Source organism: Danaus plexippus, chromosome 2 (genome assembly GCF_018135715.1).
Source record: "Danaus plexippus chromosome 2, MEX_DaPlex, whole genome shotgun sequence".
In the NCBI taxonomy this organism is placed as follows: Eukaryota; Metazoa; Arthropoda; class Insecta; order Lepidoptera; family Nymphalidae; genus Danaus; species Danaus plexippus.
Window position 1 is genome coordinate 2,800,407 of NC_083537.1, and position 24,763 is coordinate 2,825,169.

A 24,763-nucleotide genomic window follows, 5' to 3' on the forward strand; every position below is an offset into this window, starting at 1 on the left:
TTCGATTTAATTATCTCTAACATTATTAAGATTGCAAAAAATATTTTACTTCCACGTTATTCTAATTAGGTTAGACAACATGAATATCTTAATTAAATTAAAAATATATATAGTACTAGCTGTTTAACGCAGTTTTACCAGCGAAATCGTATTTTATTCATCAATAAAAAGTATATCAATACATTATGTACGTGTATTTTTGACATTATGGTATAGTAATAACGGCTTTTTAAGCCAGTTAATAGGTAAAAACTATTCAGTTCGAATGTTCGTGAACATCTATTTGCACATAGCGTTGGAGTTGGAGTTTCCATCAGTGCATTTAGTATATTATTCATTAGTTTTATTCATTTTTGTTTAGTTATAGTGAGTGTTTACTCTCCCTCTTTCGAAGTGTAACCGACAGAGGGTGGACTGTGAGGGAGTACGCTCACAAATATTTCATGATAAAATGGCTGCAATTCATTTTTATGTCTGTCTGTGTACGCCTTGTAAAATATTCCGCTAGACTTTTTTCTAATACAGATCATATATAAATAAAAATGTATGTTGCCAGGACTTAAAAATGATTCGACCAATTCAGCAAATATTTTTTTTTTCTGTTCCTTAAGGCACACGGAAGGTTTTTATGCAAATAAAAAAAATAATAATTGAACTGACAATCGTAAAAACAATATTTTTTATTTCAAATATTTTTTTTTATCGAACAGTTGACGTTATCTGTCAACGTCAATATACACAAAAAAGCGCGTTTTTATGAAATTTAAATTCAAGTTGATTGATAAGAATGTTTGAAAATAATATTAACACATAAAAAACGTGATGTATTGTAGTGTTAACGAAACGTAAACGACTGCATTCTCCGCTGTGGACTGTGGTTTGCATTCGCAATAATCATAAGTATATCACAGGGTCAGTCTTCAAGTATAGGCGTTGTTAATCTGGAAAATCCATGCCTCTCATGGACAGTTGTGTGGTGCCTACTCTCGCGTTGGAAAACAATCAACATTACTTGTTGAAGCACCAAATAACCAAGCAAAAAATATTGTACATCATAAACCGTTAGTATGAGTATCATCAGGTTTATAGTCTTGTAGTGTACTAAATGTAAAAATTATATTCGTTTATTCTGATCGCCCCAAAAAAAAAAACATTTATTTAATTTTTACTATCAACTTTTGACAGAACGTAGTTTGTCCGAGCGGCTGGTTATAAATAAAAATACTTAAAGTTTTGAATCTTCTAATGGACAAGCTCGTATAAAATAATTGGGCGTTTCATAATAAACGAACTTTGCGATGTCTAATAAATAATATAAAATGTTTGTAAGGGAATTAAAATAATACGATCCATATGTTTTTACACTTTAATGGTTGAAAACAATACTTACATAGAACATCACAATTATGCTTCGCAAACATTAATCCTGTTGAGATTCGTATTATAATTAATGGCTAGAGCCACTGCATCATATAGTAAAAGCCTTCCATTCATCGCCGCATAGACTAATCAGGTGTTCGTACTTTCTTAAAATTTTTACCTCACTATTTTCATAAATTTCATCATTCTTGCATTTAATATGAGATTCGACCTCAACTTTCATTTCGATGGTATTAAAGTTTTTAAATTGTTATTGCTAATGTAAAATACCGTACAATACCGTACGAATACCTGTTTAGACTATATAACGATAAAAATTTGCTACAATGCGCTGGGTATAAGACACAGAAATTAGCTCGCCAATGCCGGTACAAGTAGGTGAAAACGTATAGTTTAAATTTTGAAATCTTTTATAATTTATTTTTTTGAATAAACATCATATTAGTATAGCTTTATAGTTTGCAAGCAATAACGCGAATACACGGCATCCGACTCCAATAATACATTTGATATTGTTCAATAAATCTAATGCTTACGATTACGTTATACTAGGTGGGATACAGATCTTTACAGACAATGTTGATGGATGCACTGGTTTCGTGAACTATGATCTGGGACGATGTATGAATTAACCTAGAGGCCTCCGCCCATACAAAAATATCACTCATCTGTTCAAATCTATGTAAAACGAAGCTAAGCGATTATTATATTTTAACAATTACACATCTCACATCTAAATATTGGTGTCCGTGCATACATAACATGGAGAGAAAAAAGTAACGATTACTCTAATTATAGTAAGTAGACTTTAAAGAAAATGCAACTTTGGTAATAACAAAGTTATAATATTTAAATCTTCTTAATGATACGTGATCGAAGCTTAAGTGTTACTTGATGTCTCGTGATTTTAACCTAAAACAAATAAATATCAACTACGGCTAGAAGCTTTTATAATAATAATATCATCCATTCTGGATTTTAAAACTCTCGTCCTTTTAAAAATAAAAATAACAAAATAAAAATACACAAACACTATAGAGGTACTGTAGATATAATGTTAAAGGAGAAAATGAAATTCAATTTGCTGAATTCCTAATAAATACTTAAAAGGAAAAAAATGGTTTCATGCCATTTGAATACTATTAAAGCGACAGATTTGTTGTTTGTTATTTTTATAAAATAATCACGTTTACCGTAAGGTGTGCGGGGAAAGTTTATGGTCTTGAAATGAAGTCACTATAGGTTAGATAATATTAGTGAAACCGCAACAGATAAATGTATGAAAAAGCAATTGAATGTTGTGGGTTATTGGTAACAGTGCCATACGCTAACCTCAATCCAGTTGATCAGCTACCAAATTGATGTTTGCAATCAAATTGATCTTCCAGTCGCTCTGCGACCTCCATATAATCTTAACTATATACAAAACCTATATACATCTGGTATTTATTAGTCCAAATTTTTATCTTTTTTTTTTACAATTGGAATGGAATTATTTAACAGGAATGTGTCGGAAACATAAACGTTTCTTTATTTACAAAACAAACCGATACAGGTTTTCTGTACTCGGAATCAACAACTGCAATAAGCCTAGTTGCAACACATGTAGTAACGTCAAGCAACTATAATATCAGTGATATATTTTCTATTTACAGGGAAGCTAAATATGGTTAAATAATCTATAGAAGGGCAAATATCGGCAAAAATACTAAAAGCGATGCGGTTCTAAAGTTGGCACCATTAGGCTTGCTGCCTAGACCTCCGACGACTGAGCGATTGATGTCTTCTTTGACGGGAGGTGCTTTAACCATATCTTCGCTGCTATCTCCTAATATGTCATTGCTGTCCATTATCATGCCCACGTCGTTTTTCTCATCCAACGGCGGTGGTGGTGGTGGAGCCTGGGTGGTAGTGGTGCTGGTGGTAGTCGTAGTAGTCGTGGTGGTCGTCGTTGTAGGGACAAGCGTGTTGTTAACCGTGTAATATATTTCACCGAATACGGCCTCGACCTCGACGGTATTTTCAATTCTCTCTCCCCTCATTTCCCTTGAACGTGCGTTGTTACCTTTATAGTACGTCACCAGTTTCGCGGTGTACTGTACATCACGATTGGTGTAATTGCCACGGAAGGTAACGTTGCAAGCCGTGCCCGGTTCGAGATATTTCTCCAATTTGAAAAGTTCCTTTCGTTCTTCTGTAAATGGATTTGCCCATTCGATTTGCGGGAACACAGTCCCGTCGCTCATCTCTATGGTCGTATTCAAACCGATGGCTACACCATGACCGTGACCCCAGGATAAAGTGTAATTATATTTGTATTCTATTTCTGTGGTGACGGTCGCAGCGACGTCGTCGTCGTTCCTCAACACGCGTTCCGTGTATATCTGGGGATCTGCCTGCCTCTCGTGCTGTGTTATTAAATCGAGTTCAACATTTTCCAGCCTGTAACTCATCGGTTCGATTTCCATTAGAATTTCTCCACTGTTTTCGTCTAACTCGTTATTTTGTTCATTGAATGTTATCAAATGACCCACAGTACTTTCATATATAATTCTACCTATGTTATGAGAAAAATCGTTACCGTTTATCATTCGGCCTATAAACACGGAATCAACAGACGAATCGACCACAACGGCCCCAGTCGGTTTGGAATTAAATTTATTCCATGGTTCCCATATAATAAGTGAAGCGTTTTCAATATTTTCTAGTACTTCAAAGACATTATAACTCTTAGTTCCTGATACAGCGCAAGATGTGTAGTCAGGTCTGAGTTGTCCAAGAAGCATGTCGCCTTCGTGTCTTGCTTTGCACAGATATATTGGACCTAGAAAAATTTTAATATAATTAATAACTTACTGACTCACATTCTAAGGTTCATTAGTTGTCCCAGAATATTACCTTGCTGAGAATCAGCTCCGGTTACATAATTATCCATCGCTTCCTTCTTCATGTTCGTCCATTTCAGAGTGCTAGACGTTACGACCTGCTGAAGCCTCGCGTTATAGAGACCAACACCAGCATCCGCGAACGTTCCCACAGCCAGTGTAGCCGTCAGCAACAATGCCCACCAACTTGTGCGGTTTTTCATTTTATTCGATGGTACCATCTATGAACAAAACAATTGTACTTAGTATTGTTTTTCATTTGTCAACACTAATATATTTTTTCTTTTAATTGCTGCCATTGTTCTTATATTCTCTTGTTTGTATCAATATCTGATAGGTATAACCTTCTAGAACAAAATGTCAAGCACTGCAGTGATCAATATAAAGCGGGCTACATTTGGCGCGGAGCCAAACACAAAATTTTATTAAAAATACCTCTTTTATTTATGGACATTTATTTGTATATAAATATTTTAATATCTGAATATCATTGTTGATAGTTATGTTAATCGATACGGGAAGAGCAAAAGTGAAGGCACACAGTCGCTCGTCTTATAGAGCTCACCATAAATTTCAGGAGAACCATAAAAAGGGACCTTATGCTATTATATCAACTTCAGGATAGACTATAAAAGTAATATAATAAGCAAACTTATTTAGTCAGAGCGAACTTTATGGTTGTGTTGAAAATTCATATATTCCTGATGGATCTTCTAAAGGCATTGATATAGAAACTATTAAAATTATAATATCGACCCTATTATTATATGATGAACGAATGTGAGATGCAGTATCATAGTAACAACTAAAACGATCGAATTAAAATGATTATCAATATATTTTATAAACCGCCTTGACTTTTTTTGTGTAGATATATTTTTTATCTGCAGCCCATATAATCGAAATCGTTCCGAGACCAGTTCGGACCAATTCAGCTCATTAGAGAAAAAAAAATTATGTCATACTCTCATAAACTGATGTTTTATACGATTCTATGCACTTAAAGTTATTTATACACAACATTATCTTTTGAATTGTACTGTCATAGTCGTCGTTGAGGCGCCGCTTGCATGACTCAAATACTATTTAATGCATCGGTTCGGTTACATACAATCGGTTTAAATTTTACTTTAATATTGTATTCACTGTCGGTTTATAAGTGTTTTGTATACAAAACATACGCGGAATAGTTATAGTTCGGATACTTCCTACTTTAAACAACTTTTCACTGTTTTTTTCCTATCTCCCCCAACGGCTGAATCGAGTAAATCAAGAGGGAAGATTTGCTTTGGTGATATATTGTTAAAGTTAATAGAATTGTCAGGACTATATAGTTCTAGAATGTTCGTTTCGTATTTACTGTGCCTTTGTTTCTTGCATTTGATCAGATAAGAAAAAAAAACATGGAACAGTTTTATGCGTTTAAAAAATGGTACCTATCGTTTTATATTACACTTTAATTCACTCCGTTGGTTTAATTAAATATATTTCTAACTAATATTTGCAAGGATTATAGTAATCGTGATTGACGTATTGAATATCGAATGGTTAGATTTAATCCTACTTAAAAGCTAATACTATTCATACGTATTTTTCATTATTTTTTAAATCGATTAAGTAACAATAAGCGTAAATTATTTCTCATGTGAAATACTATCATTATATCGTACATCACCCTTATCTTAATAAAGTCTATAATTGTAAATCAGTCGTTTATTAATCGTCATAAATCACACTTAACACAAGCATATTAAATTAAATCAAACAAGTCTAACTCTGGTTTGTCACGGTCCAATAAATTTAACATAAATCCGTAGTCTTTGTTTGATTGAGATGTGATTACTCTATGTTGCATCCTCACACTACGTACGCAACGTTGACAGTTTGCATTCATAAATCAATGTATCGAATAAGATACTAGCAACGATTTGTATGTCGACGATGCTAACTTGTGCTAAGCATAGTGACGTGTTACGTTTTCGATTACCGATAACAGTGTCGTAAATAAGCGGGCTTTTAAAATACTTATTGCGGAAATTACTAATAGGATTATATTTTTATGGCACTTATATCGCTTTCAAGTTATAAAGTTTTTGATTTGAAACAATTTTTATTACTTAACGAGATGTGAAATAGATCTTATTACGTCAAAATTTCTAATTGTATTTTTTTTATTTAACCATAGTATATAATTTAGTTATATAGACACGTATATTGTATTAGATCTTCTTAATATATTGAAAGTACGGAAATGTAATACCCATACATCCATTTTTGTTTTTGGGTCGCGAACACGAAAAAAAATGACGTCAAAGTCAAAGGTTATCTTGTTTTTAAATATGATGTTGCAGCGTGAGCGGATATTATCCGTTACTTGAGGATATTAGTAAAGTTACGACGTTTATTAAGATTTATAAACCGTTTTTTTTTTGTGTTAGAAAGAATTTATAATATGTCTAATTGCTTCATAAATTATTAAATCGCTACGGGTATAATTTGGCAACGAAATTTATTGAATGAAAAAACAGGTTATCGAATTGTGTAAAATTAAATTTGTTAATGGTAGAATTTAGTATTTTTTTGATATCGGTTAAAAATTTTGTATAAAAAAAATTGTGGGAGTCTATTTCAAAACAATGTTCGGTGTAACAGCCGATGAGACGAGGGGAAACGCCGCTTCCAATAAAACAAGGAAATCTCTTGTTGGAGACCTCCTCACTCGTTACTAACAATTGCTTGATGTACCAAGATTCAAGACGATTGACTATGCTTTATGTATAACTTTATATTATATAATATTCTTTAAAATGTCTTATAAAACATTTGCATTATTATTTTTTTTATTTTTTCAACTCTTATATATAATTTTTTTAAGTTCTTTGATTACGAAGAGTACAATAGTATTGTATGAGAATTGACATTTCGTAATATTAATTTATTTGAACGGATTACTGTTAATATATTACATGGAAATATTTGAGGTTACGTCAGTGAGAGGTGGGACTATGAATATGTAATTTTATTACTAGCGGCTTTACTTTTCAATGTCATCCTTAATGAATTTCATGAAGGCTGTTTTTCGCGTAGTAATAAATATAAAATATGCAACCAGTTAAAGATTTATAAAAAATAAAGCAATTATATTTTTAATTTGCCTGATAGCGTTTAACCTTTGAATACTAAGTTTAACGGTTATTGGAGTCTCTTCGAAAGTTGTCGTTTGTAATCTAGCTGTGATGTTGAAAGAACGACTCTGCCAGTGATTTATGCACTATTCGCCTTGACACTTTAATACACAGACTACAGAGGCATTGTTATATGAAAGACCATTTATTAGACAACATATAGAAGATATGGCCGCAGTTCTATCTCGTTATATTATATATTTTTCATGTATTTTAACGTTACCTCGCCTTTCAAAATATAGAATCAACATTATACCATTTTCCAGTTCATCTAAATAATGATTTATGGAATTCAAATTAAACACCGTCTAGACTATTGCATTGTGTTTTTTTTTTTTCAATTGAGTTTTTATTATAATTTTCCTCAATTTTCCCCTCACGCGCCTAAAAAAAACTCAACTGTCGACGTTCATTATACAAAGGGTGCTACAGTCGTTCGTAAAGTGCAGGATAACAAAACTGCTCCAACTAATTACTCTTTAAGAGCCGTAAAGGTTTCGTGCTGTTTAATGTAAAATATTTTTTTTATTAAATTTCATCTGTACAGGAATTTATGTTCTAATTCCGCTCGGAACTTTAATTCTAATCCTATTATTTATACATCAATATTCAATAATACGGATTAATGTCGTATTTATGCTAATCAAATGCACAAGGCGGTGGTATTTTTAATTTATGACTTTAATCCCTTATTTTGAATAAATAATTCAATTGAAAATTCGCTTTATAATAAAACGTAGAGTATTTTTAATATAGTTAGTATGTTTACAGTCATTATATTTATTAAAGAATCTGCGAAAGCCTTGCAAGTCGTCAATTTGCTATGCCTTTGCAAGTTATACGTACACAGTAACTTATCTTCGTTTCTTTCACGTTGAACGAACAGCGATAAGCTTTTACTCCTTGCCTTTATTCCATTAGTGACTATTGCCTCATGCTTTTCTGCAAGGGTGCTGCATCTACCTAATTAAATTCCCTTTCCTGTCATCTATCAGATACTATGTTATTTTGATGCATTAACTGTGGAAAGGTAAAAATAATTGTTCAGTACTCTCACCCGTGACGATCTGATATATTTCTGTAAGACCGCATAAAAAATAAAATTTAATTAGATGTATAATTAGTACCGAAATTTTGGTATAATATAAAGGAATTACTCAGACGAATGATGATCAACGAGCGTCGGGCTATTATAGCGTTAATGATCACTTTATCGAATTCCATTTCATTTCAACGACTAATGAAACGGGCTTAATTTGTCTCTGACACACTTCGCTATACAATTACTCACTTAAGCAGTCGGGACAAAATGAGCCTGTGCTCATTTTGTACGTACTTATCTACTCTAGGTATGTGAGTATTACACTAGACTACACTTGGCATAAAGTGAATGGTAATCATTAACTTTTTATGACAAGTTCTAGAGGTAAAGTTACTGTAAAATGTAAATGATAAAACCAAAAAGAACTATGTCACAAGTAGAGTACCTACAATGTTCCGCTAGTTTTGTTCACAGCTACGATAACGAACGGTTTTCGCACCCGCGACAATACGCCGAGCCAATATGCTGGTTAGTTTTTGCGGCAGTGTAAATTGCTCTCCCCGGCGCCACTGGCGGCCATCGGTAAATCATTCCCTTTATTATTGTTCGCAATCGCACGGATGTATCTACGGTAGCGATGTTCTGTTCAACCGTATTATGAACATCATATTTCCGTTGTGAATTTTCGCAATTGGTTTAACTGGAATCGTAAAGTAAACATTGTGTACGTAACTCACCATAACTTTAATTCGTCTTAACAGTAAGAAAACATATTTGTTTTTGGTGTGGTAAGGCTTCAAACTAAAGCATAGAGAATTTTTGTTGTATCTATGACGTGGCGTTATTTACGGCTAGTCCTCTTGGTATGTTCCGAGGCGTGTGCGCACTGGCTCGTGATGGAGCATGTGGCGTGGGAATTGTGACAGACTCAGGTCGGTTCATACGACACATGCAGTGCTTTATGGTCTAGTAGTCAAATTTCGTAATCTATTCTTTATTTACGTACAAAACTATATCGGCAACGAAAAATGTTGAAAATACTGACGTGTATAGTATGTGGCTAATGCTGCTCGCTGTTTACGTTCTGACCACGATTATCTCGTTTACGTACATCCTACGTTTTTTATAAATAAAATGTGACCGACATAGTAATTTATTATACAAAACGATCAGCGGTCGTAAGCGCATTATAACAAATCTCACAAAACAATAGCATGCGGTTTGTGACGACAATCGAGTGATTGTAATTTATAGACGGATTCGGTGACAATAAAATGATCATATAATAAAAATCATATAATCAATTCCCGATTATTTTTTTATGTCTCCACTTCATTTGCCCAAATCAACGATCTCTTTGTCTTGTGTATCCTATGATGAGACTAAGTGCTTTGTAAATACAAGCTAATGGCTGCATTTAATCTGTAACTATATTACTTTGTTATAATTTTTAATTACTAGTTCTAGCGCAGCTATACTCCAGTTATGAGGGCATACAGCACGTGTCCTTAATAGCGATGTCAATATCCGATCCATTACCTTAATGGAAGCGTCACTTCTATCAAACTTGTTCATAGAAAGTCTTGTATTTCTGAACTCATTGTAGCGCGACTGTATTGTACATTAACACTCGCATTATATATGGTACAAAAAAACCATGATGCGTGTCCGTGTCAGCAGATTTGCGATAAAATAGCATGCGCTTAAATGCGTTTCCGTTTCGGAAGCGAGACTGAAAACAAATATTGCGTTCCCTAAAGTTATTTGAATAAACCGCAGTACAAAGGGTTAATGGTTTTTGTAACTGGATCCTACAAATGGATTTGCTCCAGAACGACTAGCTGATTCCACAAATCGATCGACTATTATTTAGAAAATTTCCTACACCCACTTTTACGCTCGTAACTATTGTAGTTCACAGTCTAAGCCTTCAGGTTGTAAATACTTGTTTGGACACTGATTACTACGCATCGAAATATCAAACTAATATAGCGAGAGACGCACAACAATTACTGTGAACGCAAAATTCTCTGCGCGTGTAACGGTTACTAACTCACAGATTGCAGCAGATCAAGTAGCACCCGGTACTTAGCTAGTAGCAAAAGTATTTGTAACGGTAGATTATCACAGAAGTGGATTCAATTGATTTTATAAATTGTGCTGTTAAAGAATTGCAAAGGTTATAAAGACACAGTATTACATAATAAAAATGCATGTAAGGCGGATGCCGGAATGGAGGATGACAATCTGCTCCCTACTATTTGTGACAACGAGCTGCAAGGTCGCGTCTGATTGTCGATAATAGTGGCACTTATGATACTGTCATAGTGACGGCATGCTGGCCCACTTATGCGACACTATTTATTACATACTAAATTTTTCCGACACTATCACCTTGAAAATTTGACTCTAGACGTAATTGCCCGATCACGGCTGCGGGCAAATTGATATATCAATATTAGAAGGCGTATTCTAAGCGACATAACAGGAGATCGTGACATAAGAATATCTTTATACTTGTAAAGGTGATATTACAAAAAGTGGTATTCGATTATTCGAATCATATACAATATATTATACTTATAATCTCAAACCTTAACAGGACAACAGTTCGTGCACGCTCTGGATCCAGTTGTAAATATATTTAGAACGGTGACGACATCTTTCAAGAATCCCATTGAAATTTTTTTTTTTTTTTTTGATATTTGCTATCGTCCATTTGATTAGTCTGAATTGTGTCGGATTTGTAGCTTCATAAACTTTATTGTATTTATATTTTTTTATTATGTATAGAATACTCTAAAACAATTTACATACTAACTAACATTCACTTGGTTCAATAGACGTTGGTTCAATTACGACTATTAGTCATAATGTGTCCTGGTCTATTTTAAACTCCACAGAAACATCCTTAATTAAGCGAAGCTTTCTTTTTATTTCAATTAATTCATTTTATTTTCATCTGTCATATCCTACGTAAGACGATAGCTCGCTTTATTATATAAACGCTTCTATTGCGGTTAACCGTACTAATGGGATTTTTACAGACTTTGGTTTCATCGTTTACATATTGATAATATAACACAGTGAGGACTTTTTTGTGTTATAAAATATATTTAATATTTGCCTTATTATTTTGTAAGAACATTCGTTGCAACTTATGTGATAATGCAGTCGTTATGCAGTGTTGGTTCGGCCTTCGCCACGGCGACTGGCACTTCATGTGCATTACAATGAACACTTAGAAACCAGATATCAACATTGTATACGTCTCGACTTTAACACAACACGAGACGCTAATTAACGAAAAAAATGTTACGAAATATAATTTCCTGGAAAAGAATTCCATCGCACATTCAATTGGGTTATTTTATATAGGTCGCTTGCTACGTTACACGTTCTTAAGAGTTAATTAGTTTAAGTAAGTTCCATATCAACTTATACACTAATTGGAAATATCGCATATCTGCTGATAAAGTTATACTTAATATCTCGATTGAACGGAAATAAATGCTGTATTGAATTTTGATACTTTTAATATCATTGTACTGTGTGTTACAGTCATGCTGAAACGTATTGGGAATCGTGTCACTGATCATAGTAAAAACATCCAATAAGTGTAGTGAAAAGTATAAAGTGTGCATGACTGTCCGTCAGAATTGCTTAGTTAACCACGAAATCGAACATGAAGGGATTTCCAATAGGGGAATCGGATCAACACCGCATCCAGACGGGGGTCAAATAGCCAAGAACCACATTGTTTGTGAAGCTACCCTCTGTTTTAGCAACACAAATTCGGCACAGAGCTATTTCGTTCTGTAATTTTCCCCGGGAATCCTAAACGTTGCTACCCTTCTAACCATAACGTACGTCATCTGAAACAAGATAACTTGGAACAAAACCGACGCCGCCCCCCAAATCCCCGAATGCCCGCCATAATCTCCAGTCCTTTGTCCCGCTATAGAGTTATTATTACGGGTCAATGATTTTGGGTCTCCAAAAACATGACTTTTATCAAGCCTGCGTCAATAAGTTGATATATAGTTAAAATTAAAAATGGTTCAACTGAAAATTTTGCTCTAGCTATATTTTAAATATTTAGATTATTTTTAAATTAAGATAAAACATTCATGTATAGGTATTATGATGAACTGTTGTTACATATTTGGCCAATCGAATCGGTCGATCTAAACGACGCAGTTTCCTCGGTTCCCATGGAAACTCCCCGCTTGTGGTCTCATTGGTTATGGAAACTGTATTAGTTAAGCAAAATATTTCACGTAATCTAAAGATTATTTCAATCGATTACTTTAAAATTAGACAGAGAATTTATTCATATAGATTTGTATCTTTAGAATTTTTAAGTGCTTCCTTTGGCTTTAATAGATTTCTCATTGTCATCAAGAAGGGATAAAAATATTAAAATAGTAATTCTATTTTATATTTTGTTAATGTTTATACGTAGTCTGTAATTATTTTTTCATAATAGTGTATGGATTCCCCTATGGTAGAAACAATTACTTTCGACACCATTTTATAGTGGATAGGGCGTGGTACTGTATTTTTAATTGAATTTTATTTATTCAGAATCTCAGAGCCCTTCGCGGTACCTTAAACAGCCCAGGGGTTCAATTGCTCATTAGTTTATTCTCGCGTCTCAGTTCAAATTCAATTAGAAAATCATGTTATACAGGGCCACCCTTTTAAGGGCTATATTAGAGCGGGAGGGTTTTTTTCATTGGATGCACTTAAAATCCATAATTGACTAGACTTACAAGTACATTTCATACGTATATATCATTCCAATACTTATTCATGTCAAAAAGACTACAAAAATCTATGAAATTCATTGACTACGTAATAAATTCCGTCGTAATGTATATTTAATTCCCCTCCGTACTGAAATTTATGTCAAGAGCAAAACTGACTCGCTGACGTCATACCTGAAAACATCCCCCAGTAATCGTTGGCCGATACATTACGTATTTATTGAGGGTATCGGAATGACTGGGATGGAAATGCGACTTACTTCCTACGATAGCAACATAGTGTATAGAATATTTAGTATAGAACAAGTACTATCAGCGTGCTAGTTAAATTTGGAATGTAAAATTAAAGTTCTATTTCATTAATACCAAACAAAACTATGTTCTTACAAAGTACAATGAGACTTGGACTGAAATGAATAAACGTTTTGTTTGATAAAGTCAAAATTATGTACAGTTCATAAGAGTCATGTAATGAAAAATAATTTTAATTACATCAAACTGTCGTCTGTTCTATAATAGATTAAGATCGCTGTGGGAGGTCCCAAACACAGTACGCAAACCCCTCTTAACTCCGCAATTACCGTCACCTAACTTCGCCAAAATAGACTGCCCTAATAAACATCACATTTGATCCGTAAATTTAACGCTTCAAACAAACTTTTATACTAATCTTCATAACAAAGTTATATACTTAGATAATAAATCTTATATATAAAATTACCGTGTCACAAATTAGTTCCCATACTGCTCCGAAACGGTTTGACCGATTTTTATGAAATTTTATATTCCTATTCTAATCGGCTGCTATCAATTTTTATTACCCTAAGTGATAAGGGCTGTCCACCCCTTACATTTTTTTCGTTTTGGAAAATTAATATTTGTCTCAATTTGTTATTTTGAGGCCTCAGAAAACACAAACAGCCTAAAATTTTCACGCTTCTATCCTATTTTTAAGTCATTTTATTAATAATTATTTTTCACCCCGATCGAGAACTAATCAATTATCACTTGATCATTTATCTCAGAGAAAGAGCTTATTACAACCAAGTTGTCGTCTCTTTTGTGAATGTTTTTAGACATTTCTTTTTACTTGTCACAGCTCTAATTTTCACAGATTTTTACCTTACGATTGAGTATACTATATTTTCACGCGGACGATTATGCGTGGTATGCTCTCCAGTTTGTTTGTATTAGCTAAAGATGGGCTAACAAAAAATATTGTTCACGCTGATTAAAGATATATACATATATATATTTATATATATGATTTGGAAGAATAAATTATAAAAAAAAATTCAAAATGCTCCATGTCTCTTACATTCGTTTACCATATGCTTAGAATAATTTAGTTTATTTTCTACACTAGAAATTATTGCTAATAATTACAAACATATTTTTCTCTGTCCATATTCAATGGGATTCCAGTAAATATTAATACTTGAATAACGCATAAAGGTAGGTACTTTCTTTGTAACTATTTAAAGTTCTAGTAGACGTGTTTCATAATCTAATATTAAACAGTGGGAAGCAACCATTCATCACGTCCATTCAACTTTTCGCCTATATCTTGATAATAAACACGGTAAATTATAAACATACTTATAAAACCATTTACGAAATGTTCCAAAAATAATGTGGAAATATTAGCTGCATAACCGTAAATCCATCAACAGATATCTAAGGTTGTATAATCCACCCACAGCTCTTTAATACAAACTTTACTATGGGCCATTGTAGTATATTCGCTTACGTCATACAATAATAAGTAGCCTCAATGAACTAACAATATTTAATCTATATTGAAATACGTATTATGGTTTCGTGATTCATCCGGAGTCCAATCTAGACTACGGGTTCCGTCACTGGATACGGTGACGTCATACGCGGGGTTATCGTCTGGGATGACTAAAGAAATGCACATATGTAGAGTGAATCCGTTAGCTATATGGATGTTCAACGCAAAAATAATTTCCCATACAAATAAAAAGTCACGAACGCTATTATTACGAGATTTTGTACCTATTTTGGTAGTGGATGCAAAAAATGTATAAGTAATTTGACGATAACGGCCCCAAGTCGTGAGGGTGGGTCGATGAACTCTGTTGTGATGACTCAACGGTCACTACCGCATCTTCAATTCTCAATACATTCTGCAAGCTCACCGTAAAACTCGCGCTCACATAAATATAAGTAACATATCAAGCGCAAGTACATTATACATTGAGCTTGATTTATATATGAAAATGCATTCAGTCAATACAAAAATCAGACGTAAATTGATTTAAGAACAATGCTCTCACATTATACGAGTTCGTTTAAGTGGAATAACAATAGAGTGAAATTAGAGCTTCACGTCCTGTTGAAAGCTCGGGGTGAAATATTGATTAGGTTTGAAATAAAATGCAAAAACAACCCTTCAATGTATAAAAATTATGGCAGAAGTGCGAGCGAATGGATGTTTGTCTGTACAATAGTTTTATAGATGTCAAAACAACTAGCTATACCTTACATATAAGAATGATTCTTTGACAAAATTTTACTTACTAGAAGTTGATTATATTCAAGTAGCTACGTAATCTGATTGGACATCAAGACAACGGAGAGGTAGTAATTTAGAAAGACAAGATGCATAAAAAAAACTGGTATCTACTTTCTATCTAATGGGCAAAAACTCTAAAACTCTCGATACGATTACTGGCTTCCGCTATCAAGACATGCGTTCATATACAAATAATAATTTAATTGCATAGTTTATAAATATTTTTTTGCGGTGATTATCAAGAGAATGACGCGTTAATGGTGAGTCCGCAAGGTCGGGGAAAAACTGCTTGTTATTCGTTCACCGCGTAACACCAGTCGTTACGAAACAATTTTTTTTATTATGATTCCCTTCAAATCTAATTATTTTAGTGACTTGGTCAATTTACGACATGCCAAAGTAATGATATCATAGAGAATGATAAGGTTTTTTGAAAAATGAATGATAATGACATATATTATTGGCAACTATTTGACCAACAGAGCATGACTTAACGGCAGTCACACTCTTGCATCTGTCATACGATAACCCTAAATCATATTGCCTGTAATCCAATACAAAATTGATATTTTCTTACATCCAACGAAGATATCAAGAATACGAGATGAAAACGTATCGTTTTATTTATATAAATATGATAGCAATAATAATAAAGATCAAAGTTTATTGCGTTTGACGTGGGCTGCATTCGGCCTTTTGAACTTCAAGTGGAACGCTTTACGATCAATGATTCCATAAATAAATAGTTACACCTCTCGCTAAATAATAAAGGGTGGGACTAAACGAGAAAACTGATTATGAAAATAAAATTATCCCGTTCATCAATTCCGAAAATCGTGTTGCTTCTTATCAAATATACATACATATAATAAATTGTAAAAGAAATATTTAATTTAACCTAATATGGAGATCTAGAAACGCTGTTCAGTATTAACTGTTTTTGTTTAATATTATGAGAAAAACTTGCAAATTGCAAATGGAAACTTAACATACGTAGCGGAGACATACAAAACGTGCCTAAGAAGGGCAAGATTTTTCTTGAGAAAACTTTCATTCCTTATTACAGTAAACTTTTGATACACCAGAGGCTCGCCGGCACATAATGTTTGCGCCGTCTGCTGGAACTAAAGTGCACTCTGCTCAAGCGCGTACGCTCTCGGTAGCGCAAGTCAAGAGCTTGTTAAACCCAACACGTCGCATGGAGATGTTACCCGCAACTTACCATCTCGAGTATTATTTTAGTCCTTTGAATTATATTAATATTAATATACACCTTAATACTCTTTATTTACAAGCACGTGTCGCTTAACGTGGACATGCGATACCATTTTTGCCAATCCTCCCTATTTTTATACTCTCGTAAGCGACACTTGTGGGCCGTAATGAAAAATATTTTAATTTATTATAATTGTCGAATAAGTAATATCATCACAACGATTACCGCCGACAGACATAAAGCAGAACGTGCCATGTAAATAAATCGTGACTAGAAAATACATTGCATTACACACGTTAAGTCATGTTGGTAGTCCATCCACGTAGATAGCGACTTTAAGAACCACTATTTATTGGCTTCGGTTGTAATTACATTGCTTGGATCAAATGTGCTCGACAACAATGTCCGACATTCGTGAACGTATTTCACACTCTCCTTATAGCCGTTTCTGTGAACTTCACTTCAATGTAATGGCCCTAATTAAACATGAGATAAGTGAAAAGATATCATTAATATTATATGAATAATTTTATGTGATTTCAGATCTGTCTGATTTAGTATGCGAATAATAAAATAATTTATAACAAGATCGATCTTCTCAGTATGATTTATTACAGTCGTATTTAGATGTAATAGACGTCAGAAAAATACAGCGCACCGCCATATTTAATAAGTCCATTATCTAGATGGAGCTTATTCCAAATGGGACACCGTTAGCTGAATGATATAAAATCTAGAAGAGAATCGTGCTTTTGTACACAAAGCGGTCGTTTGTCGGCTGCACAGACACAGCCTAGTTTGGTTAACAAACTTTACCCCGCTCCATGAAAGCTAATACCGCTCTAAAAAAAACTTTTGCTGGAAAATCCTTGCACATTTTGCAAACGTATATTCTCTTCTAATTTACTTGAGTGTAGTGTTTTTATAGCTATGTTTATATGTAAATTATTAAGAGTAGTTTGTTTGTTGGTGTTATAGGTGTGTGTAATGTCAGGTCTCTGGAGACTGGAGTGTTATGGCTCGACGGGTACCGGAAGAGCTTAGCTCGGTTCACAATTAGTAGTTGGTCCCGTTACCGCATTGTCTGCTTCAATACTCCACTTGTAATATTCCTTTGTGTATACCGAATGGAAGGTTCTCGATTTGTTTGTTTTCTGTTTCTTGTTACGCCATTGTTTGACTAATAACGCTATTTAATACCGCGACCTGGCCGGAGCTATAAAACGGTTCAGGTTATTGTTGTAAAATAGTACCACAGCTAATCGGTCTGGTGTACGAAATTAATTATATAAAACACCGTACGTCAATTCCTACTGTTAATTTAATATTAATGTAAATAAACGATTAATCGTAATGATTATAATAATTGTTTTCATAGTGACAAACAACCGTTAATAATCGGGGTGACCGCAAAAGGGACCTTCTGTGACCTACAGGAAGTGTAACACCGTGAATTGCAATGGCTTCCGGAATTTTTATCGTCCATTATAGATGTATCCGTTGTAATTGTATCATTAAAATAACATCATGCTCGCCATTTATTTCCCGCTGCATAACTTACATTTGATACTTAGGAATTGTTCTAAGAATAATCAGTTAACATCAACAATGCATTTAATTCAATCACCGCTATTGATTTTTCCTTATCTAGAAATAATAATAGACGATAAATCTCAAAAAAGAATGGCGCTGAATGTTTATAACAATGATATTCTAAAAATATTACAGCCAGATACAAAATAGAAAGCTCGTTAGAGTCTAAGCGGGATAAAAATACACAACCTGTTTTATCGAGTGGAACAAAAGACAAAGAGGGAAATCTGAAGGTTACTCCCTACAGCGCAGACGAGGCCTTGATTGCAACCTTCGGGAAATGGTGCGACCTTGGGCAGGCCAGCTTTGTATAAACATAATTTATACCGTGTATATGACATACATAATATGTTAACTTAATCATACATTCTAGAGTTTATTTATATATGTGTACTTGTGAAAGTGTCACGAAATGTCTATTCAGCCATTAATTTTACTGTCACAATTTATCACGCAGGGACAAACGAACGGGCAACATTTTATTTGGAACGGAAACCGAAGAAACTATATTTCTAGGTCCACTCAATGCCTTTTACATGAGACTAGACCAGTCTCGTATATGGCACTATAATCTTCGCTCGAGTGCATTGCATAGCTGTAACCAAATATCGCCAAAGGTAGGCTTTCACTTAATTGCACAGCTCTTGTTTCCAATGAATTGTTTCCAATAAACTAACAGCATTTAACGGCTTTTCAAATCTGTAGATTGCACCGTATTATTTAGTAGGAAGTAGGATATTTGGGCGGATATTAAATTATAGCTCTAACTGCTGACCATGATGTGGGCTCTTTTGTAACATTGTTGCCTGATTACTAGGCCATAAAATGGAATCAAAACATATCACTGGTCAATTCGATCCGGATATCTAGTATCTTAAATAAATTCCCAGTTTACTGTTGTAATAATTTGTTAATAACATAACTGATATGGTTAACATCAATTTAACGTGTTAATGGCAATAAGTATTAGCTTAGTTAAATGCTCGAGTGGTTGTGAACACGTGGATGCGCACGCGCCGGTTGGGGGAGGGGCCCCTTCGATACTACTATGACGGCGACGCTTTTTATATAGACTCAAATAAACACCTGCCTAAACCGCATGCCACTTAATAGTAGTAATTTAACAAAAAATTTACTTCACCAAACAACCTTTTTGAACAAACAAGATCGTATAAAAAACCGTTTATTTGATATGAATCTCGTTTCAATCTGATTATAGTATAACACAATGTTTTAAATTCAAATGAAAAGATAACACCAAGAAGCGTCCTCGCGTGTTTATTTAATTTCCTCGCATTGACCGCGTTGGTTTACGAGAGCAATTAATTTTTAGTTATGCTCACAACAGACAGCTTAATAACACATCCTCTTACAAACGGCATTAGATGTAACAAGGAGTTTAATTTATAGTAACATATGGACCTACGAGCTGATTTATTGTTAACAACATGCGGTGTAAGAAATAATGCTTAAAATAATTGCACGAGGTGAACAGCAAAACAATACAGAAATACTTCATTGTCTTATCGAACTTATAAAATACGCCAATCGATTGTTTCCGCGGCCGTGAACTCTCCTCACTTCAGCTGAAGAGGACTGCGAGGAAATATGGAACAGAATTTTGTTCTGCTATAACGACGCCGCTGAAAACGAGTACCTATAAAACTTAATTCGCTTCCCTAAAAGTGAGGTTTCTTGTTGAAATCCTTGTATTATATGAATCAATACAAAAAAAAGAATTTCAGCTTTACTACACGTTTGTTGTATGTTTTGGTTTCGCTAAATAGCTACATTGAAATAAATTATTTCTATTTTTTATTTTGACTGCGGAATGTTGATACAAATCAATACTGTTTAGCAAACCAGGTAGATCCGACCGTTGTTATAAAAATTTCGTGTCTCAAAAGAAAAGAGCAGCTGTCTCCCCTCTCTCCAATGATTGTTAGGCCAAGGGTCGTGTATGGGGAGCAATGGCCGCTCTTACAGAAAAACATAAAGACATCCAGGTACCCACGCACCCGAATACTATTGTGTCACATATAATTCATACTATTTGTTTTGGAGGAATTAAATTTATTATTATTCGTATTAAAAAAATATTCAAGCAACGCTAAATGTAAGATAAATTTCTGAATGAAAAAATATCATTGTATTTAACTGAACTATAAACCTTACTTCTCCGGTTTAACTAGGAATAAAACTCACTTCGGATTTTAAATATCAAAATGGCTTTTGAGTTTTCTTAAATCAATTACTACTAATACGTTTTAATGATTTATATTATTATGTATAATTTCTAGTTAGTTTTTGCAAATGGCCATACTCGCGCTCCCCCCTTTGTCTGATCGCCATCGGAGGTGTTTTAAGCTATTAGTCAACAGTTAGATCTCTCCCCTCCTAACATGGGAATACCCTCCGCTTGTATCCTCAGCGGCTTTAATGACAGCTTCATCAATATTAATACAAATCTGTTATAGAGCATCCTCTACGTCACAGAATATAAGGGTCTATAATTAATTTATTTACACAACGAACTAGATTATATCTGAGTAAAAATTTTAATCATTCATGATATATTTATTTTTTAATTACTGTACAAATAATAGAAAAAGAAAATAGTTAATAACTCTGGGTTGTAAAATAAGTTATAGTTATAATAATGATTGTATGAAGCTTTGTAGGAATGTTCGTCAATCTTTTCACCAAGATCAGGGCCACGCGGTCACTGGCCTATAATATGATTCTTGTTGAATGGCTGCTTTGCTTGTACATATTTTTTTTCTCGTCACAGTTGACGAAAAACGATGACATCATTTTGTATGGACCTATTAATTGCGTTAATCTTTAAACTTTGTGAATAAATAAGTAAATCTGTCAAGTTTATGTGAAAATATAAGTAAATATACATATTTTTATAATGAATAAATGTTACCGTACTAATGTAATTAATAATAATATTGAATGAGATGAATGTAATTGTGTTCGGTGGATGTTTGAGGCCGGCGGTCGGCGGTGGTAGTGAGAACTCGTCGCGCGCGTATTGATCGAGTACGCCCGCACCGCGCGGCCTGCATACGAATACACGGAACGAATAGAAAAGGGTCTCGATACCGTTCAAACGGAGCAGGCCCTGGACCCTTCATTACCACAGTGACCTTGTCTATTACGTCACCATATGCACCAAGGACCAAACAACGCCATTTAGCTCGAACTAGCCTCATGCTTTACATCTCGCAATATTTTCCTTGTGTAACATAAAAATACTATAACACAGTGGACATACTAAAGACAAATTATGAAAAGCTTTCCCCAATCGGTTCGGGCCCGAGGGACCCGACCTCGTTTCATAAAAATTGCAAGACCAAATATCCTAAATGTTTTCGCAATATTGTCTACATAATGATATTTATCGTAAAAAAAACATACGTGTATTTAGTAATTCCATTTAATAACCTAGTTTATTAACATTCTTAAGTCCTGGAATGCTAAAGATTAATCTAACCACATACGATATAACTTATAAGATATTTATTTATAAAAAAAATACCAATTAATTATACAAAAAAAAAATATGTTAAATCAATTTAAATTTATTGTGATTACGTTCGGATAACAGTTAATTTTATTTGTCAGAGGGCGCACCCTGAAAATTGGCACAATTTTCTACTCGAGGACGTCGCTTTCCTCGCGGAAACGGATTCGTGACAGAAACCCTCCAAGTAAAAGAATTACAGAATTGATCTAATTTAAAATGAGACTAACAACGTTTAAGATCGAATTATACTAAGATCAGCTTCAGTAAAACAATAGTTAATTGATGTAGGAATAAATTTATTTTACAAACGGATATTACATCCAGCGTAGAACCGGTCAATGGCAATTTGATTAATTTCCTACGGCAGATAATTGCAAAGTTTGTGGACAGTCCACATTAAAGTTAAGGCGTATACACATCGACTTGTTGCCACTTTACAAAACATTGCGTTTAAACCTTTTTTTGGATTCCAGTGTATTCCAATCTGTGTACTGTTTGTACACGAGATTCGCTCACTCTACGTGAGCAAAGTTCGTCTGTTAATCGATACGTCGTCGCCTTGTGTCTACAACACCAACCTTTTCTAAGTCAAACTTAAGTTTTTGTAATGATGTAACATAGCAATGTAGATTTGCGTGTACAGCTGCCTGATGTGATGACGAATAACCTACGATTGTCTTAAACAACCAGTTAATAGTACGGTAATTTCTTGGAATTTTACCGGAAATCGACGATAAATTTAATACCAATGGATGATTCATTGAAATTTTTGAACGTATCCACGAGTTGCTGGATGTCGTTGTATATTCACTATGATTTATTGTTCGCTCTATGTGTGAATTATCTCAAATAAATTCATACAAGCACGTGGATGAAGCGCAGCTGTCCTTAACAATGGTATATCCTAAAATTTTTTTCGCTGGCAGATGTTTGTATTTTAGCACAATCAACTATCGATGCGGATGTATTAACATGATATAATTTGAAGCATAAATAATGCTATTATAATCTAGGTTCACTGAATTTTCAATAAGATTTATGTACTTTAACATGTATTGAAAAATTCTATGTATACAGCAATTCCTTATATCGTCGTGAGTATCCACTAGTAGTGGATTTATGTAACCGATTTAGTGTTAACGGTAACTTTAAATAAATTTAGGTATCAGATATCTTGAAGAGCGGATGAGCTCATAGGCGGGTCGCTGATAGGGTTTGTCCATTGCATAAGTCTTGGCAGCAAAGCAGCGTGCATGAACCGGTTTAAAAGAAACGTGTTAGGAGATCCTTGTGTATTTTTATAATTATATACATTATAACACGGTGTGATAGTTTCCTTATAACAATATGGTGGTTACGTACGACTTACATGAAACACCTCAGCTTAAGCTATCGATAAGCATCGAAAGACGCTTCTGTAGCAAAATATTTAAGATTCGGTGTTACCAAATATTCTCTGTACATTCAGGTGCGATATTCTCATTTATAAGAAGATTAGACTTACATAAATCCCATTGATTTTCGGTGTCAGATTACTGTTATGGATATTGTTTTTGTTCTTACCTGTTGTCCGTAAGACCAGAGTCAATAAGCGCGGGATAAAGATGCGTTTAAGGTCACAATAAGTTTCCACCTATATATTCACATACACAATATACGTGGAATGGAACACTGTTAACAGTTACGATTAATCCCAGAGTAAAGTTGATCCAGTGAGAATGAATGTTTTGTTAGAGAGCGTACGTAGGCTACCGCCGCTGAGCGGTGTGTCGACTAGACTGAATACTGGCGTGCACCGCGCGGCGGCCGGCGAGTGTCGGCTTTAGACATTAGCTTTGACAGCTGAGACCCGAACCGCTATAATGCGAGTGACGAGTGACATACACTAGTACTATGCTAACTGTCAACTATAGAATCCATCGCGTCGAGTATTGCGGTTTACGTGTTCATTGCATAAACCTCAAAGCCTAAACCTTTTCATTTAAAAACTTTAAAAGAAATCGTAAACATAGATAAACGTCTATCCGTAATATAATATTGTTACAATTATAAATAAAGAAATTTTATCATCGGAAGAACGAGTAATTTAGTTTCACTTGATTATAGCAATTATTTTTTACGCAAATCATACTTAAATAAGGTGTGGCCTTTATAGACTAATTAAACGTATTATATTTTTATGTTAAAATATTTTAATTCTAATTTAATTTCCGTTTAATGTTTCGTTAAATTTCCGGTTAGGAATATATTGTTACGTAGCATTTCGTGAGAAAAACGTGGCAGTGGTTAGAAATTCGGGGTAACGGAATTAATTAAGGGTAGCAGTAAGCTGACACTCGGTCTACTGCCTCGCCTTCCGCTTTCAAAGTGACATGTGGACAGTAGTCGCATTTATTCATAATCTTTTTATGATTATTCATAAATCGTTTTGATTAGTTTTATTTTAATCTAAATCATGACGTAACGTAACGTGAAAATTTATATAGTCAAGGTTTATTTGGTTACCGGTTGCTATTGAAGAATAATATTATTATACTGGTTGCATAATGAAGAAAGGATAAGGGTAGCATGTTTTACAATACCTTTAAAGCCCTCATGTAGTAATACAGCTATTCACTG

At 34.1% G+C, this 24,763-nt stretch overlaps 2 protein-coding genes across 2 annotated transcripts in view; one reads left to right on the forward strand and one right to left on the reverse strand.

Moving 5' to 3' along the window:
• LOC116779872 (mitoguardin) overlaps window positions 1-24,763 on the forward strand; it is a 35,521-nt gene that overhangs the window by 4,782 nt on the left and 5,976 nt on the right. The gene's annotated exons all lie outside the window — the stretch shown is intronic.
• LOC116779873 (protein unzipped) lies at window positions 1,353-23,946 on the reverse strand. The gene is made up of 3 exons (XM_032674378.2): window positions 23,708-23,946; window positions 4,279-4,486; window positions 1,353-4,204 (listed from the first exon to the last, which is right to left on the reverse strand). Exons 2-3 carry the CDS (start codon window positions 4,484-4,486, stop codon window positions 3,060-3,062), a joined length of 1,353 nt encoding a protein of 450 aa, XP_032530269.2. The 5' UTR covers window positions 23,708-23,946; the 3' UTR covers window positions 1,353-3,059.

Bases quoted from the DNA above. Each gene is read 5' to 3' on its own strand.
- LOC116779873 (XM_032674378.2), bottom strand. From the start codon at position 4,486: ATGGTACCATCGAATAAAATGAAAAACCGCACAAGTTGGTGGGCATTG. The intron at 4,205-4,278 runs GTAATATTCTGG...AAATTTTTCTAG, and splicing joins CGGAGCTGATTCTCAGCAAG to GTCCAATATATCTGTGCAAA.